This window comes from Echinops telfairi, unplaced genomic scaffold, assembly GCF_000313985.2.
Source record: "Echinops telfairi isolate 266 unplaced genomic scaffold, ASM31398v2 ScPeMD7_7458;HRSCAF=8496, whole genome shotgun sequence".
Taxonomy (NCBI): domain Eukaryota; kingdom Metazoa; phylum Chordata; class Mammalia; order Afrosoricida; family Tenrecidae; genus Echinops; species Echinops telfairi.
In genome coordinates, this window is record NW_022111358.1 from 3,919,964 (window position 1) to 3,937,197 (window position 17,234).

At 39.8% G+C, this 17,234-nt stretch overlaps 1 protein-coding gene across 1 annotated transcript in view; it reads left to right on the plus strand.

Moving 5' to 3' along the window:
* Positions 1-61: 61 nt before the first annotated feature.
* The window catches only part of SSH2 (slingshot protein phosphatase 2), a 125,609-nt gene continuing 108,436 nt past the window's right edge, over positions 62-17,234 (plus strand). The window contains exon 1 of the mRNA XM_045299966.1: positions 62-212. Within this exon, the coding sequence (XP_045155901.1) occupies positions 85-212 (128 nt within the window). The 5' untranslated portion in view covers positions 62-84. The remainder of the gene's footprint in view (positions 213-17,234) is intronic.

Below are 17,234 nucleotides of genomic sequence, written 5' to 3' on the forward strand. Positions count from 1 at the left end.
GAGCGAGCTGAGCCCAATGCAAGCGGCGGGTGCCCGAGCCGAGTGGGTGCCAGGATGCCAAGCTGAGCGCCTGGAGCCGGCCCCATGACCCTGAGTACGTTGACCCGCGAGAGGAAAGCGCCCCCCGCCTGCACCTGCAGCCTCAGTGGCCCCGACATGATCCCCTACTTCTCCGCCAACGCGGTGATCTCGCAAAACGCCATCAACCAGCTGTAAGTGCGCCGCGCGCCCTCCCGCCTGCGCGAACGCCCTGAAAGTTTACTTTGCTGCGGCCGCTTTCCCCAGCATCCTGGGGCAAGCAAGCCCGCAAGACGGAGGAATCAGCCTATTGCTGGGAAGTCGGGGGGTTAGGTGGGGGAGGGGGGACGGAGGTAGAGGTGGAGGGAATTCGTGGGAGTAGAAAGTGTCGGGGAGTGGGAGTGGAGCAGGTTGGACAGACGATTCTTTTGAGAAATTTTCTGCTAAACTTTGGGAGGACTCTGGCAGTGGAGTCGTCCAAGGAAGTTGACTGAGTGACAGCCCGAGTCCTTTGGCCCGCCAAAGACTGGGGGGGTGGGGTGGGCTTTAAAGCGGTCCTAGTGGAGTCAGAACCGTTGGCCGGAAACGCAAGCGACCAAACTCGAATTTTTTTGTTTTTTAAAATAAGTTTGCACGTGACTGTAAGTTTCTTTTGCAAACCATTCACACAAAGACAGTACATTCCTCACCGAAAACTAGGCTAAAAGTAATTGGGTTTTTCTGTTTGTCTCCCCCTGTAGGACTAGGTGATCACAACCCAAGCTCGCATGCTTCATTCACTAAAAGCAAGCACTGGAGGGCATTTTTAAATGATTGTTTTTGCCCTTCCCCTTTCATTGTGGTCTATCTGTTCCTGAGAATTGTGTGCCCTGGAGTGTGTGGTTAAGCTCACATCACAGTTAACGAGAACTCCATCTATTGAAACTGCATCCGTTGTGGAGTGGTTAGTGTTTCTTTACAAAGCAGCAGATTGGTTGGCTTAGTGTACTAGCACTGAGTCCAGAGTGACTTTAGGGTGACCTGCTGAGATTTTTCTAGACTCTAGACTCTTCAGCAACTCTACTGCCTCCCTCCCATGACCACACTGGAAAGCTTTTAAGTATCCAACAACAGACAACTTTCCCTTATCCCTTGTTAAAGGCCCGAGAATTCTTCATTTATTATTTTAACCGTTTACTCTTCTACCTGGTCAAATTTAACTTCAAGTCGTTTGAACTTCACTTTTCCCCCCCTTATGTGCACTCATCGTGGAGTTGCTAAATAAACAGGAAAAGGCAAAGGGGGAAGAAGAATGGATGGCTGTACTGCCATGTGCAGCACATTCTAGACACAATTGAATAAACTGCCTTATTTACATTACATTTTCCTTTAAGGGTGCTGGGGACTAAAAAGCAGAAGTCGTGAAAGAAAAGGAATAAGTGAATATCTCCAAACTAGATAACCAGTCTCAAAATAATACTGTTAACAATACTTGAACAATAAAAAGGTAGTGCTTCCAGGCTTTTTAGGGGACGGGATTTTGAACCCTGTAGATTTCTTTTCCTCTTAATTAATGTGTAGATTGCTTTTCCTCTTTATGTCTTTGAGTAAATCATTTGACATCAGGTTTTACCCATTTTAAAAATGGGTATACTTTTATAGGATATCATATACTAACGCTTTGCAAATGATAAAGCCTGGCGCACGCGCGCACACAAACTGAGCAGTAATTTCTAGCTGCCACTTGCTAACTACTTATCAATGTGCTAATTGTTTAATGTCTATTGCCATTTAATCATCACAGAGCCCAATGAACCAAGCTATTCTAGGCTAGAGAGCTTGTAAGTGACAGAACAGTTCTAACTACTGTGAAAATGATATTCTGCCTTAGTATTTACAAGGTCACTTTTGAGACTTGGCAGTCTTATGAAATGATCGTGAACTGCTGACCCCTTCAGTTTAGTAGTGAAAAATGCACTTGATATCGTAAGAGTTTTGCTGTGAAGATAGACCAACTCTTTTAAGAATTTTTAAGAGTTATGTTTTTCTTTTGCCACTCTTATACCTCCCCCACCCCCACAAGAGACTTGCTAATATTCCTTTTTTTCTATTAATATTGCTTTAAAGGTCATGTTTATTTCACATCCATATTGTTACCAAGTTCATTATCATTAAAAAATCTTAAGGGATTACTCTGAATGAAATACTAAATTTTATGAGCTTAAACACGTACATTATCAGTATCTAAAGAAAAAGTGCTTTATTTTGATCATCTAGAGTTAAATGGATGGCTCCCCAAAACTTTGAGATCGTAAGAAAATATTGACTAAATAAATGTTTGGGTTTTTTTTAATCAGACCGTTAAAGTAATCTACGGCCTTCAAAATAATAATAAAAATAAAAGCCTTTTTCCTAAAAGGAAGCATTGTTTCTAAGACCTAGTATTCTAAACTTTCAATTCTGTGTACATTTCCCTGTAGTAACAGGTATGGAAATGGCGGTGATTGGTGGGAGCAACTTAAAGATTCAGATTTAGGTTGGTAAGTGATAGGTTTAATTGTTCCAGAGTGCTAGATTTCCCAGTTAGTTGAGGGATTTCTATGCTCTTTAACTATTTTAGATGGCAGTATTTATCAAGTTCACGGTACTTGATAGAGTGTTAAAAACACCAAATATAGGAACTCCATGGAATGGCCTTATTTTTCCAGGTCTCTCAGGTTCTCCTCTTTTGGCAGGGTGTAGTTATACTACTTTTCTATTGTTCTTTAATAGTGGGAAATATTTGCGTTTACCAGCTTGGGGGTGAATATTTTACCTTACAGTAATCTCCCTACAATGAGGTTGAAATACGAGGTGCTAAATACCTCACACCTTGAAAAAAAATAAGCGAGAAAGAACTAACTACAGTCATTCTAGTTCTGACATTGCTCAGTCCCTGATTCTGGTGCTTGTAGAGTTCTTGTCAGCTTTTTTTCTAGTTTTGTCAAATCATTAGTTCTCTTGTCACTTATGAGGACCATCCATAAGAGCACCTGCTCCTTTTACAGTTGCTGCCTCAGATTTGTTGTGGCTTTAGAAGACAAGTAAAAAACCCTCTAACCATTGTGTCAATGCGTAAATAGGCCCAAACGAAAAACTGAGGGAGTTTCTGATGGGGAAAGTACTGACCTTTAGTGTATGGCCATTGAGTACATATTTTGATGATTTGACTGGCCTATTATTTCTTGACTTTAAACTGATACATATAGGTGAAATTATAAAATAAATAGAAGCTACTATATTGAGAATTATATCATTGGATTAAGATTTCTGCTTGCCATCATATAAAATTTACCAAATATATGGTGCTCTTTTTGACAAATCAGTAATAAGAATGATCAAATCCATTACCAAAATCAAAGAATGGTTATTGCTGTAGTGTTAATCCTAATAGAAAAATTAAGATCATGTGAGCAACCCAGAGAATCAAATTAAGGAGAATTGGATCAGAGTGATCAAATGATTGTGAAACATTCCAAACCCTTCAGAATCTGTGCATGCTTCTTATTAAAACCAACATCTGAGCTTCTAATAAATGTGGAAGCCTGTTATTTGTATAGAGCAAACATTTCAGTCTCTGAAAGGCAGTCACCAACCAAAGTGCCTACTGCTTTTGTGAAAGGCCAACAAACGGCTTGTTGAGAAATCAGTGCCCTTTTTTGTGTTGTAAACAGTTCAAGGAGGAATCAAGAAAAAATGCTGGCAGAGGTTGCCAGTGGAACAGTTCCCCTTATGAAGACCACGCTTAAGTTTTTTGTTTCTAACCCTTGACCTGACTTAACAGACGCAAGTTGGTTTCATATGCAAGTTTGGCTTCCTAGCGGCACATTAATACTCAATAATTACCCAAAATGTACGTGTTCACAACATTGAGAGGATGAAACAGCCTTATTTTGGGTACTACTAGTGGGAGAGTGCTTTTTCAGTGCTGCTTGATTGTTGCCTGAGGGAGTGCAGATGAGGTGCTCATCTACACATCGGGACTCAAACTTAATCTTGTGCCGGAGAAACCTTGAAACACAGATTGCTGCTCTCATACCTTTGCATCATTGATATGCTTGAAATGTACATTTCTAGATGATGTGGTCCAAAGACCACACTTTCAGAACCACTACCTTAGAGTTTCCTCAGAATTAGATTGGGCAAATCAGCACCCCCATTTTATATAGTAGTTAATCAAGGAACTCAAAATGGTGAAGTTATCTACACAGAGAGCTACATGGTTTGCTATTGGCAGAACTGAAACTAAAAACAGCATTTCCTGTCTCCAAATCCAGGCCGTTTACAGTGTTAGGGGGAACATCCTGTTACATATGTCTTTGTATACACTTGTGAATGTTTCTTTAGATAACATCCCTAGCAGAGACTTTCTGTGTTTAATGGAATGTATATGGTGAATATCTAACACAGACTGCCAAATTACTTTCCAAAAAGTCTTTAACACTTTGCTCTAACCAACTATACATTTAAGAATGTCTCTTTCCTTCTATCTTCACCAACTCTGGCAATAATAAGAATGACATTAATAACAGTTACCGTATACACTCGTGTATAAGCCGAGTTTTTCAGCACATTTTTAATGCAGTTTTGTGGTAAAATTAGGTGCCTCAGCTGATAGGTCGGCTTATACTCGAGTATACAGTATACGGTATATAGCTAGGATGCAAGTATCAAAGCTAGTCCTACTCCCCTGCTTTCAAATACTTATTTGCAGTCCCCTTATTGTGTATCCTTTTATATTTTTACCGGTGTTTTGTATTTTTCTTCTGTGATTTGCATGTTTGTACTTGTGACCGTTTTTCTATTGGTATTTTTCTTTTACCATCTCTATTCTAAATATGATATGTTGTTTGCCTTTTCATTTTGTCTCGTATGACAGTTCTTTTTTATTAATTGATATCAATACATATAGAGAATCATTCCATAGTTCAATCACATCCAGCAGAATTGTACATTTGCTACCACAATCAGTTCTTAAACATTCTTTTTCTATATGAACCCCTTGATGTCATCACCCCTTCATCCCTGCCACCCACTCTGTCCTCCTCCCCATCAAAACCCATAGGTTCATTAGTCCTGGTTTTCATACCCCCCAAAATTAAAAAAAACATATACTGCAACTTCAAGAAGGTGACACCACCACCCCCAATGCCATAACACTGCCAGGATTCCCACCCACTAATATGTACAATCAAAAACCAAACAAAATAATACAACCCAAAAATACATAAGATTTTGGAAACCAGATCAGATCTATCATGCATCCTGGGGGGAATCTGCTCATAAGTGTAAATTTTAACTGTTCAAGTCAGACTCTACCTTTGACCTTCTATACTCAACTCATTAATGCACTCCATATAGTGCCCACTTTCCTCCTATCCTTCAATTGTGCATAGAGAGTTCGCCAGAGGTTTATTTCCTGTATAATTCCACCAGTGAATGTTGGGCTCCCACTGTCATCCACAGCCTTCTGCAACCAAATTCTCAGACTTAGGCTCTGATACTAATCCCTCCCCCTTCAACTTCAGATATGCTTCATAATCCTTCAGTGACTGATGGTGTGGGTCTTCCATGTGGACTTAGTTGATATTTTACTTACATGGCTGCTTGTTTGGAAACAAGCCTTTAAGACTCCAGATGCCATTTTATCTGATAGCCGGGCACCATCTAATTTCCTCACCACATTTTGATATAGCACCCATCTTCTCTGTGTCCCCTTCCTGAAGGTGAGTATTGAGCAGGGCCATGATGTAAGAGCCCCAAAACCGTTCCTGGATCTATGTTTGTTTGTTTGGGTCTTTCAATTTATTGTCATGCCATTGGATCATTCAATCTTGTCAAGCAGAATTGCATCATTACGTCCATAATAAGTTCCCAAAGATCCTATTTCTTGCTAGGTACCTTGACTTCATTTCCCTTTTATTGGAACCCCCTCCCATGCTACACTCCTTCCTCGACCCCCTTATTCTACTCGCTATCCATCCCTATAGGCTCATCAATCCTGGGTTTCATTTACAGAAAAACTTATTTCACAACTTCAAGAGGATAACCCCCCACTCTATAGCACCTCTGAGATATATCCTGATATGAATAAACAAAAACCAAATACATCAGAATGATCGTCACAGGTTTGCCAGCATAATACATATCTTAATACAACATATAGGGCATTGTTGTAGCATGACCTTATTTGGCCACCTACCAACAGCTCTCCCAAATTGGTACAGCTGTCTTCTGCTTCCTCAGACACCTTGTATGTTCTGGCTTAAGCCCATAAGTTCTAGTTGCATCTGAGGTAGAGACCAATTCACTCTGGAATTCCTGTGTGGGATCTCATTGGTGCAGCCTCTGGAGCATGTTGTGCACTTTGAAGATCCAGGATTCAGTGCCCCAATATACCACAACACCCTGCCTGGGTCCCTAGGGATGTAATCAGAAGCCCGGATCAGTGTCCATCCAGTGCATGCCCTGAAGTTTTTCTTCTTTTGTAATCAAATCTGTCAGTATTTTCTATTATGACTTAAGGGTTCTGTAAGTTTTGAATATTTTAATTCATTAAGACACCTGGCAGCAAGAGATAAGAACTCACGACATATGCAACCCAGGATCAGGAATGGGAAGAGCGATACTACATGGGGAGGGTGAAGTGGGGGGAGGAGGAGAAGGGAACTGATCACAATGATCAACACACAACCGCAAACACCCCTTCAGGAGAAAGAATAACAGAAACCACGGGGAGGGAGACAGTGGTCGGTGTGAGACATGGAAATAATAATAATTCATAGTCTATCAAGGGGTCACTAGGGTGGGAGGAAGGAGGGGAGAAAAAAGAGGATCTGATACCAAGAGCTCAATAGAAAGTAACTGTCTAGAAATGAATGATGGCAACATGTACAAATATGCCTGATACAATTGATGTATAGATTATAATAAGCATTGTAAAAGCTGTCAATAAAATGATTTTTAAAAAATCTGGAATTGATTTTACTTCTAGTGTGAGGTAGGGATCTTTTTCTAAATTAGTAACCTTCCTATATCATTTATTGTTTAATTCGTTCTCTTGGTATGCTTTCTGTTCAAATATCAGTGACCTACTTATTATAGATTCAGTAGAGGTCTTATGTATCTTTTGATACCTTATGTAGCAAGGCTTCCCTCATTGTTTTATTTTTTTAGTAATTTTGTCTATTCTTATTTTATTTTGCAGACAATTCTAGAATCAGCTTGTCAATTTCCATTCAAAAAAAAAAATTCTGTTGGATTTCTGTGGGAATTGACCTTCATTTAAATTTTACAGTTTTCTTTATAGGGTAGTTACACATTTCTTATTAGGTTTATCCATAGGTGTTTTATAAAGGTTTTCATTGCTCTTGTGAATGAGTTCTGCTTTCTCATGACATTTTCTAATTAGTTGCTGCAGGTGTGTTGTAAAACTATTCCTTCTCATATGTTTTTTTAATATCAGACCACTTTGCTGAATAGTTTATATTCTTTATTTTCTGCATGGATTATTATATCATCTGTAAATGAATTTTGTTTCTAAATATTTTTAACTGCAGTTGTTTTAACTAGGCCCTCTAGTGTAATGTTAAATAGTAGCTATGCTTGTGAGCTTGTCTTGTTTTTGGCTTCTTAGATTTTGAAAATAAGTGAACTGTATGGTGCATGTTCCAGAATAGACTTTATCTGTTGAGAGATGGTTTTCTGCTCTTTATGTGCCAGGTTAGTAATTAGATGTAATTGTGGAATTTAGTTGGCTGCTTTTTTAGACATCTATTGGAATTACATTACAGTATTTTCCTTGTCTACTATAACACAATAACTTGCATTGAGTTGCTAAATTTGAACGGTAGTGTTCTTTTAATATATTACAGGGTTTGTTTGCTTTATTTTGTTTCATTTTAAATATCTGCCTAAGAGGACCTCCAGTATTTGTTGAACACTGGGGGCTGTCTCTGTGTTTTGAGGGTTTGAAACCAAGAAGTTCTCCTCTAAGTGTTATAAATTTATGAAATGTTTGACTTTCAACATTTGGCTTTAAATTTCCTTATTCATATTGTAAGTGTAACTATTATTATCCATAATTTCTGAAAATCTAGCCCTTCCGTGACCAAGCTAATATTTGTTTGTAAGATTTTGTTTATGTCTTGTCTTGGGGCTTTTTGTTGTTGTTAATGAATGTATAGTGATTGAATGTTTTTAATTTTTTGTTAGATAGGATGTTTTTTGACAAATACTGTATGTGACACATACAAGGAAGACTTCAAAAAGTTTGCGGGAAAATAGAATTAAAAGATAATGGAATTTTTCCATGAAGTCCTTTGTTGATTCCCCTTCGTGTGTCCCAATGGACTCTCCTTGGTAAGCTGTGGCGTGGTGCAGTATGGAAGGAGTAGTTGCCTCTTAGCAATTCTATTTTGTTTAAAATTTGAAAACATGGGGTGACATAAAGGCACCCTGGAGTGGCTGCACATAGCTGTGATTGGATTCTCCTTAGAGCTTCACGTTCTGCATTGTGTTCTCCATCTCTTGACCAATAAATGCTTTCCAGCCGGTTGGAACCATGTGTCATTTGGCACCCCTCTTCTGGCTTGTTCTTTACCAAAAAAGGAGGCTCTTCCTTTGACTTCCCAGCCCACAGTAGCTACCTAATGAAAGTGAGCCTGATGGAAATTTGGTGCTCTACTACTGTTGTTACTGTTCCAGTGTAAAACCTGTTTACAATGCCAAGGTCAATAAGGACATCAGTCATTTGAGCGTGTGCTTCTGATTGTGTACCTTTAGCACCTCTAGTCAAACCAATCCACGTCTCCCATGATTGTGTTGTATTCTGCAACTACTATTGAGCAAGGGATTACTGAAGAGGAACTCTTTGTTCTTTCTTTTGACGCCAGTGAGCATTGACGAAATCCTAGGTTTATTGTCCTGCCACTTTATTGATGACACGTATCCTTTCCTTGTCATTTATCTTTCCTCTTTATAATTTCTGGCAGCTCCTTTCTGTTGGCTTGCACTGTGCCTACAGCTTACCATCCGTCCCCTTTCATTCATGTCTTTTTTCATCAAGTGAGAAAAACCTCTCACTTGAACCTATTAGTGAACCTATTTGAATGATTGAATGAATGACATACTCCAAATACCACATTCCCACTGAAGGAGAGAGGTAGCTTACTTTAGCTTACTGTCTACATCTTTTTTCTAGACTAGATATCAAACTGACAAGGTCATTTGCTGACTTAATCAAGGGTCAAACTTTGTATCTAGACTTGACAGGTGCCATTGTCCTGTATTGGGTGTGTGTGTGTGTGTGTGTGTGTGTGTCTTGGCTCTCACCATGTTTTCATCAACTGCCATGAGACTTAGGTGGCTATTGAAAACCAATTAGAATTGGGTGCAGTTTGTGAAGTGAATCATAGCCAGGTTCTCCTTCATGTATGACTCTCTAATTGTCATTGTAATGTATGTTCTCAGTCATTTTCTTGAACTGTTTTTGTCATAGGTTCTGCATTAGAAGTAACTCTCAAGAGGGGGCCACTGGACCCATAAGGTCTAAGCTCCAGCAAGACACACATACTCATCAGTATGGTATCACACAATGAAGGTCTTTTATATCCTCCAGGGTGGCAGGCTGCTAGATTTTTCTTGGTCAGATCTCCTGCTCTCTATATCGTGTTGTGTCTTCTTGGGTCTCCTAAAGATTCATTTGGCCCTTTATAGTTTCTAAAATCTCTTCTGTCTCTCCATGGGTCAGGTTCAGGTAAACTGTGCCACATTGCTGAAGCAAGTTCACTATAATTTCAGGGTAGGAGACACCTTTCACATCCATTGCTGTCCATTCACCTTCATTTTCTTTACTTTCACCACAGGCATCATCATTTAGCTCTACCCTTTCTAATCTGCGCCTAATACTCTAATACAGAGTTTCCCAAAGTGGGTGATACCACTCCCTGGGGGGCGCTGGAACGATCCAGGGATGCTAAAAAAAGCAGATACCTAATCTTGGATTAGGGCTGTAGTGCAAATGTGTTTAATTGCCAGGGGGTACTGAGTAATTTTTTTTCTGAAAAGGGAGCAATAGGCCAAATAAATTTGAGAACCTATGCTCTAATACCATGTCATTGCCATTGTTGTTACCATCAAAATAAGCTTCAGGTTCTACAAGTCAGGTAAGCCCGCCTGTGACAGATTTGTCAGGTTGCTCCTCAGATTCATCCTCATTCTCAGATGGGGGTAGGGGAAGGGGTGTTAACCTGGGTAGACTAGAGAAACAACTCCAGGGAGACTCATGTGTTTAAAAAAGAGCTTTATTTACAAGAGCAATTGAATATTAACATCCCAGCCCAGTCCAGATCAAGTCCATAAATTTGATATTAGCCCATATGTCCAATACCAATCTATAAAGGCCTCTTCAGACTCTCAAAACACATGCAACAATGCCGAATGCAGGAAGATCACAGGCCAATGGGTGGGAAGTCTTCTGGATCCAGTGGCATTGTAAGCATCTCAGAGCTGGCAGAGGTCTCCACGTGCTTCCTTCAGCTCAGGGCACTGGCTGCATCAGCCTAGATCCATGTGGCTTCTCCTCAGGGATGTGAGTCAAGAGAGAGCCTCCAGGGAAGTGAGGGTGAGTCCCGCCTCTAAGGAGCTATTTATCTCCTTAGTGCTTCCATATGAGATCAACAAGCTGTGACCTGATTGGCAGGCCAAACTCCACCTCTTCACTCGTAAGCCTTTCAAATTGACAACAAATTATTTAACTACCACAGGGGGAGAGAAATAATCTAGAATGCCTTCATCCTTCAAAGAGCCTATTTTTAAAAAAGAGAAAAATCCCCCCCCCCCAAAAAAAACCCCGTAATTCCAGGTTCCGCAGAGCCAGAATGATAACCAATGGCATACCACCACACCATTGAGAATAGACGGGAGAAATTGCGTACTCCACATCTCATGTACGCATGCAAACAACCAAAGAGTTTTGTGGTGTGGAAAATTACTACTGTAATGAATTTATCTTCATCACAAAAGAACTACTTAAAGCTTGTAAATCAGAAGTCTTTGACAATTTTAAGAACTGTACATACAGTACATCAAAGATACTACAACACATGTTTGTACTGCATTGCACCTGAAAATATTCACTTAAAAATTAAATTGTCACCAAAAGACACAACTTCCAAATAACATAGAGAAAATCCTATTTATACTTAGAAGGCTTGTCTCACTTTATAAAAGCTTTAGCTTTTTTTTTGAGAGACAAGTTTTATGTGGTCATATTTCTGGGATGTACCACCTCATGAGCACAATGACTCGGTGCCAATGAATGTTTCCCCTAATATAAAAAGTTATGTGTCTCTGCCAGATGCCGGCACATATTTTAAAATGAGATATTACACCCCCAAGAAACCAGAGAGGCAAAATACAACTGGGATTTACCTGACTCAGAGATCATGAAAGGACTAGAGTCTTACCTGCTACAAAAATGAATAAACAGTAATTGCTAATTCAGTGGTCTAAACCAAGCATTCGTTTATGATTTTTATTGACTCCTCTCTCTGGTAGACACAAAAACACTAGTATTAATCTATAAAAGAGGCATGACATGTCTCTTTTAAATTAATGCTTTTTTTGTTATTTCTAATCTTTGAATAGACTATCTCCCTAAAAAGTGGAATTTTAAATTTTTTTTTCTTTTTAATTATTTTATTAGGGGCTCATACAACTCATCACAATCCATACATACATCAATTGTGCAAAGCACATTTGTACATTCATTGCCCTCATCATTCTCAAAACATTTCCTCTCCACTTAAGCCCCTAAAAGTGGAAATTTTTTTTAAGGTTATTAGATTGGTTTACATCTAGTGAATCTGCTAGATGCTATGGCCTTAAAATAAGAAGGAAAACTAATGCTCCTTTGCCAAGGGTGTAAAGGTGCATCTGTGCTCATTGTCAGCAGAAGTGAAAGCATTGTGCATCTTTATCCACAGCTGAGCTTTTGTGAAGTCAGTACAACCATAATTGGCATCGAACCAAGAGAAAATAAAAAGAACTCTCAACGTTGGCCTCATTGGAACAATGGTTAGCCAAGTTTACTAAAGAGAAAATGTGAAAAATGAAGATGAACAAGAAATGTGCTCAATTCAAGAATTCTTACTGATTAGCCTTTTTTTTTGTAACTAGTTGGCTTTTATGTGTTCACTTGTATTCACTCATGATATTGAGCAGTTTTTCAAAAATTGCACCAAGAAATCACCACCCAAAGCCAAATAAAGAAGGGTGTAGGCCTGTTTCCAAGAGTTGTTGGACCTTGAGATACTAGAAGGACTCAAACGTCCACAGATAATCTTGAGTCTCTCTGGTCTATATGAATCCTTATTTTAATTATCAGATGTTAAACTGCCTAGAGACTAAAGAACAGTGCTAGAGATGCTATCACTTAGTTGTTTCTGAGTTTCCAAGGTGAAAGGGCCCCTTAAGAAATATCCTAGTTAATTTGGGAGCCCCAGTGGCTCTATTGAGTAATCATTGGACTGCTAGCCACAGGTTGGCTTTTCAGACCCACCAGCCGCTCCAAGAAAATAAGATGAGGCTCTCTGTTCCCATGAAAATTTTCAGCCTCGGAAATCCTGCACAACAGTGGTTCTCAACCTTTCTAATGCTGCTACCCTTTAATACAGTTTCTCATGTTGGGGTGACCCCCCAACCATAAGATTATTTTTGTTGCTACTTCATCACTGTAGTTTTGCTGCTGTTTTGAGTCGTCATGTAAGTATCTGATATGCAGGATGTATTTTCATTGTTACAAACTGAACATAATTAAAGCATAGTGATTAATCACAAAAACAATATGTAATTATATTGAGAAATATTTATTTCTAATGACAAATGAATGAAATTTTGTCTTGAAGCATGGTGTCACATGGGTAATACTCTACGTCGGATGCTTGTATGTGGGCGTATCTGCATGTGGGCAGACCTACCTGGAGACGGATAAAGGAGCTGTGTCTCGGGGTTCCTAAGACCATGGGAAATATGTGTTTTCTGATGGTGTTAGGCGACTGTGTTAGTCTGGGTACATTAGAGAAACCAATCCACAGAAACTCATGTATAAGAGAGAGTTTTATATAAAGGTTAAGTGTGCATCAAGAAAACATCCCAACCCAGTGCTGCCCAAGCCCACAAGTCCAACATTAACCCATATGTCCAACACTAATCCACAAAATCCTCCATCTCACAAAACAGACGCAATGATGCCGACTGCAGAAGGAAAGCTGAATCAGTGAACGTGTAAGCATCTCAGCACTGGCAGGGGTCTCCACACGGCTGCTCCAGCACCCAGGGCTGCATCGGGATAGGTCCATGTGGCTTCTCCTCAGGGATGTCTTGCAGGAAGTGAGCCTTGCCAGCTAAAGCAGGGAACTGGCTAAGGCAGCTGCACCCTGATCCGACCATCAGAAAACAAGAGACCAGAGAACTAGAAGGCAAGACTCACTGAACCATTTATCCCTCCACCCTTCAGTTAACCCCACATGTGTTTTTCGGCCAGGTTGGCACTATCAACTACCTCAGCAACCCACAGGTTGAGAGCCACTGCTGTAGTCAGCTTTTTATTGTTGGATAATGCAGGATGTTGGTACCACTAGCATAATTAGATTTAACTCAACTGAGGAAGTTACTTGAACAGCTCTTAATAGAGATGCCACTTCTTCAGGATGCTCCTCTTTTTTTCCTGTTAAATCATTGTGTCTCCTAAAATTAATTAGTGTATCCAGTTCTCATAAACACACACATAAATTTTCTTTTTCCTTTTTATTGTGGATTAGATGAATGTTTACAGAGCAGGTCTTAGTATTCAGCAATTTATACAGATTCTAATCAACTCTCATTGTCATTCCCTCAGTGAACCACTTACCCACTTCCTCCCTGTGTTTTCTCTTTCCATTGCTCACCCATTCCTAACCCTATGAACTTTGTCCTTGGGTAAATGCTGATTATTCGAACCCTACGTTGAGTTCAGTTCCACACTGGAGGGTGACTCAGGTGGCCCTTGGAGGGTCCCACCAGTCTCTCTCTCTCTGACTAGTAAGCCTAGTCTTTTATCTGGCTTTGAGTTCTGCTCTACTTTTTTTCTCCCACTCTATCCAAGAACTTCTAATGTAATCCTTTTCAGGGCAGTTGATAGTGATAGCCAGGCACCATCGAGTTTTTCTCTTCTCAGTTTGTGGAGACTGATGTTTATATAGTCCATTAGTCCATTGTTTCCGTATTTCAATTTTTAGCTCCTTTTCTCTGGACACAGAGAGACCAATAGCTATACCTTAGATGGTTGCCTCCAAACAGTTAAGCTCCAGTTGCTACTCACCAAATTAGCATGTTGAACATTGTATTTGTGACTTATGGTATGCCAGTTGACCTTGGTGTCCACTGAAACTATCATCCTGATCTCCCAGACCCAATGACTTATTCCTGCAAGGAAACACACACACAAAACAAAATCAATTTCCTATGAAATAATTTTTATTTTGTGGGGGGGAATTTTCAGGTTGAGAAATTAGGGTTGCTGTGTGTCCGTATCAACTTGATGACAACAAGTTTTTGTCTTGTGGTTTGTGAGGGAACATGAACACAGACCACTTTAAAATATAAAAATTTCTTACTAAAAGATGAGTGAAATAAATAGATTCAAATAATGAGTGATATGGAATTTTTTTGAAATCTCAAAGTAGATTTGGTATAGAGACCATTCTATCAATTTTACTTCTGTGGTGCTCTCCCCTCCCCCAACAGAATCTCACACGCAATTCTTAAAGTATTCCATTCCTTTAGTATTCTCTTCAGTACTCTCTTTCAAGAGAATACTTTTGTGTCACCTAAGCAAAATAACTGCTTGCCATGTGTTTGCATGATTAATAATAATAGTTTGGTATCTGGATGAAACAGACCTGAGTTCTAATCAAGATTTCTTCCCTTCTTTAAGCTATGTGTCCTTGAATATGCTGTACAATTACCCTGAGTCTTTGTTTCTTCATCAATAAAATGGAATTGCTAATACTGTGAGGATTAAATGTCACCTTTGTAAAACAATCACTCAGTAAATGGTAGGTAATATTTTTACTGTTCTGTTCTTTTGGCATGAGCCAAAATGTAGGAGAAAGAATCACAATACAAAGTAGCATCCCAGTCTGGTGGGAAAAGTTCTATAATTTTTGTGATTACTGTAAATTACCCGTATTATATACAGGGATGAGAAATACAAAGATAGGCTTCTTGCCTGAGGAGTCTCTGGCTGATACACATGGCCCTCGGCTGCTTGGAGGCTCAAGCCACCCAGAGACACTCTGGAAGCAAGGCCCATGATCTGCTTCCGAAAATTCAACCACCGAAATCCCTGCCGTGCACTGTTCTACACTGTGCCCACCGAGTCGCCCTGAGTCAGTCAGCTCCATGGCCACCTGGTGGAGGTGCCTGCAGTTAGACTGTGTCAGTTAATAAAATCACTTAATAAACACACGGTTTAGCATATGCTAAGTAGCAGCACAATGGCCGCACACACAGGACTGTGCTGTGTTTCATTCTGTTGTACATAGGGTCCCTATGGTGGGAAACTGACTTGACAGCTCCTAAGTACAGCTGTCAGATGAATGGTGCAGTTGGTGCTTTGGCTATTTAGAGGTGAAAGGACATTGTAGATAAGTGTATTAGGAAGGCTTAACAGAAGTAAGATTTGAGCTAGGACTCTGACCTTTATTTCCACCCCTCATGAAGTCATAATTTGTGTAAACAGGTGTGTAGGGTACTTCTGTCGTGAGGGGAAAAGAAGGCAACTCTGGCAGTTATGGATGAATTACTAATAATTAGCTAACAATTAATGTTATTAATCATTAGAGCTAAGGAGAGTCCAGAAAGTGTGGTGGTGGTCTTTGGGAAATTGCTGTGAGCCGATTTTGAGTATATCATAGAGGCAGGATTTTTATCAAATATCCACGGGAGTATACAGCACAGTAAACCAGCATGTGCAGACTTTACATAGTTTATTTAGGAAGCCTGCCAGTTTTACAAGGCTTTTGTTATTAAATCAGTACTAGTGACTGGGAGCACAGCGCGAAATCCCCACGGGGAGCATAGGAACAGAAATCGTTGAACTACCTGCTAGTGGCTTTATGATTTTACACACACACACAGTTTTTCTTCATTCTCCCTCCACCCCCATCTCATGTAATCCAAAGCAAACCCCTTTCTTTGCTTCCTCCAGGTGCTTAGCTGTAAGTATTACATCAGCATCACATGGTGAACGAGCTGGTTCTCAGGGCACGGAGGGCTTTTAGTATTTACAGTGGAGTGAGCTATAGGAGGAGGGGTGCTGGCTGCCATTTTCCCCTTTTCTTACTTGGTTACCATTTTAATGGCTTGGTTACCAGTTATGCCTCAATTTATTTAGAATTGTATTAGCAAAGTATAACTTCTAATTTCTAAGTCAAATACACATGGAAACCATCCCAGCAAACATGGGGATCTTTTATATATTTAGTAAGCCTGCAGTTATACATCAAGATCAAGAACTGCATCAATGCCATGTTGCGCTAACCCCAAGTGATAGCTTAATGATACTAGGTCAAAGCTTTGCTGCAGCTACTACAAAGTTGGCAGATTACACCCTCATGGATTTTCTTACATTGAAAGAAATGGCAGACTAGACTAGGTGAGAGAAACCACATTTCCTTTTAGTGATTTTTAACTAAATTAATTTAAACCCAGCATAATTTTTCAAAAAATTAAATAATGTAGACTAGCCAGTTATCTCTAATTAAGGATTAAAAACCATTGTTTTGATTATACATTTTTACTTTTTTAATTTCATACCTCCTTGGAACTACTTCAGTACCTCTGTTGAGAGCCCACTTAAACCTTGTGTCTGGGCTTGTTTGTTCCTATGGCTCTCTGTTAGCCAGTCTCGGGCCATACACCCATCCCACTGAAATTTCCTCATCTCCTGTTGTTGCCAGTTTAGGTGCTTGTGAAAATTCTTAGCAAGTGATTCTCGGAAAAAGATGGCATCATGTTCATTGTGCTTTTTAAAACATCTAGTCTTGATTAAAATCAGTCTCGATTAAATTCAACAAGGACTGAAGGAGCCCTGGTGGCCCTGTGGGCTAGAGGCTGGGTTGCTAGATAAATTCAGCAAGGACTGAATACTGATG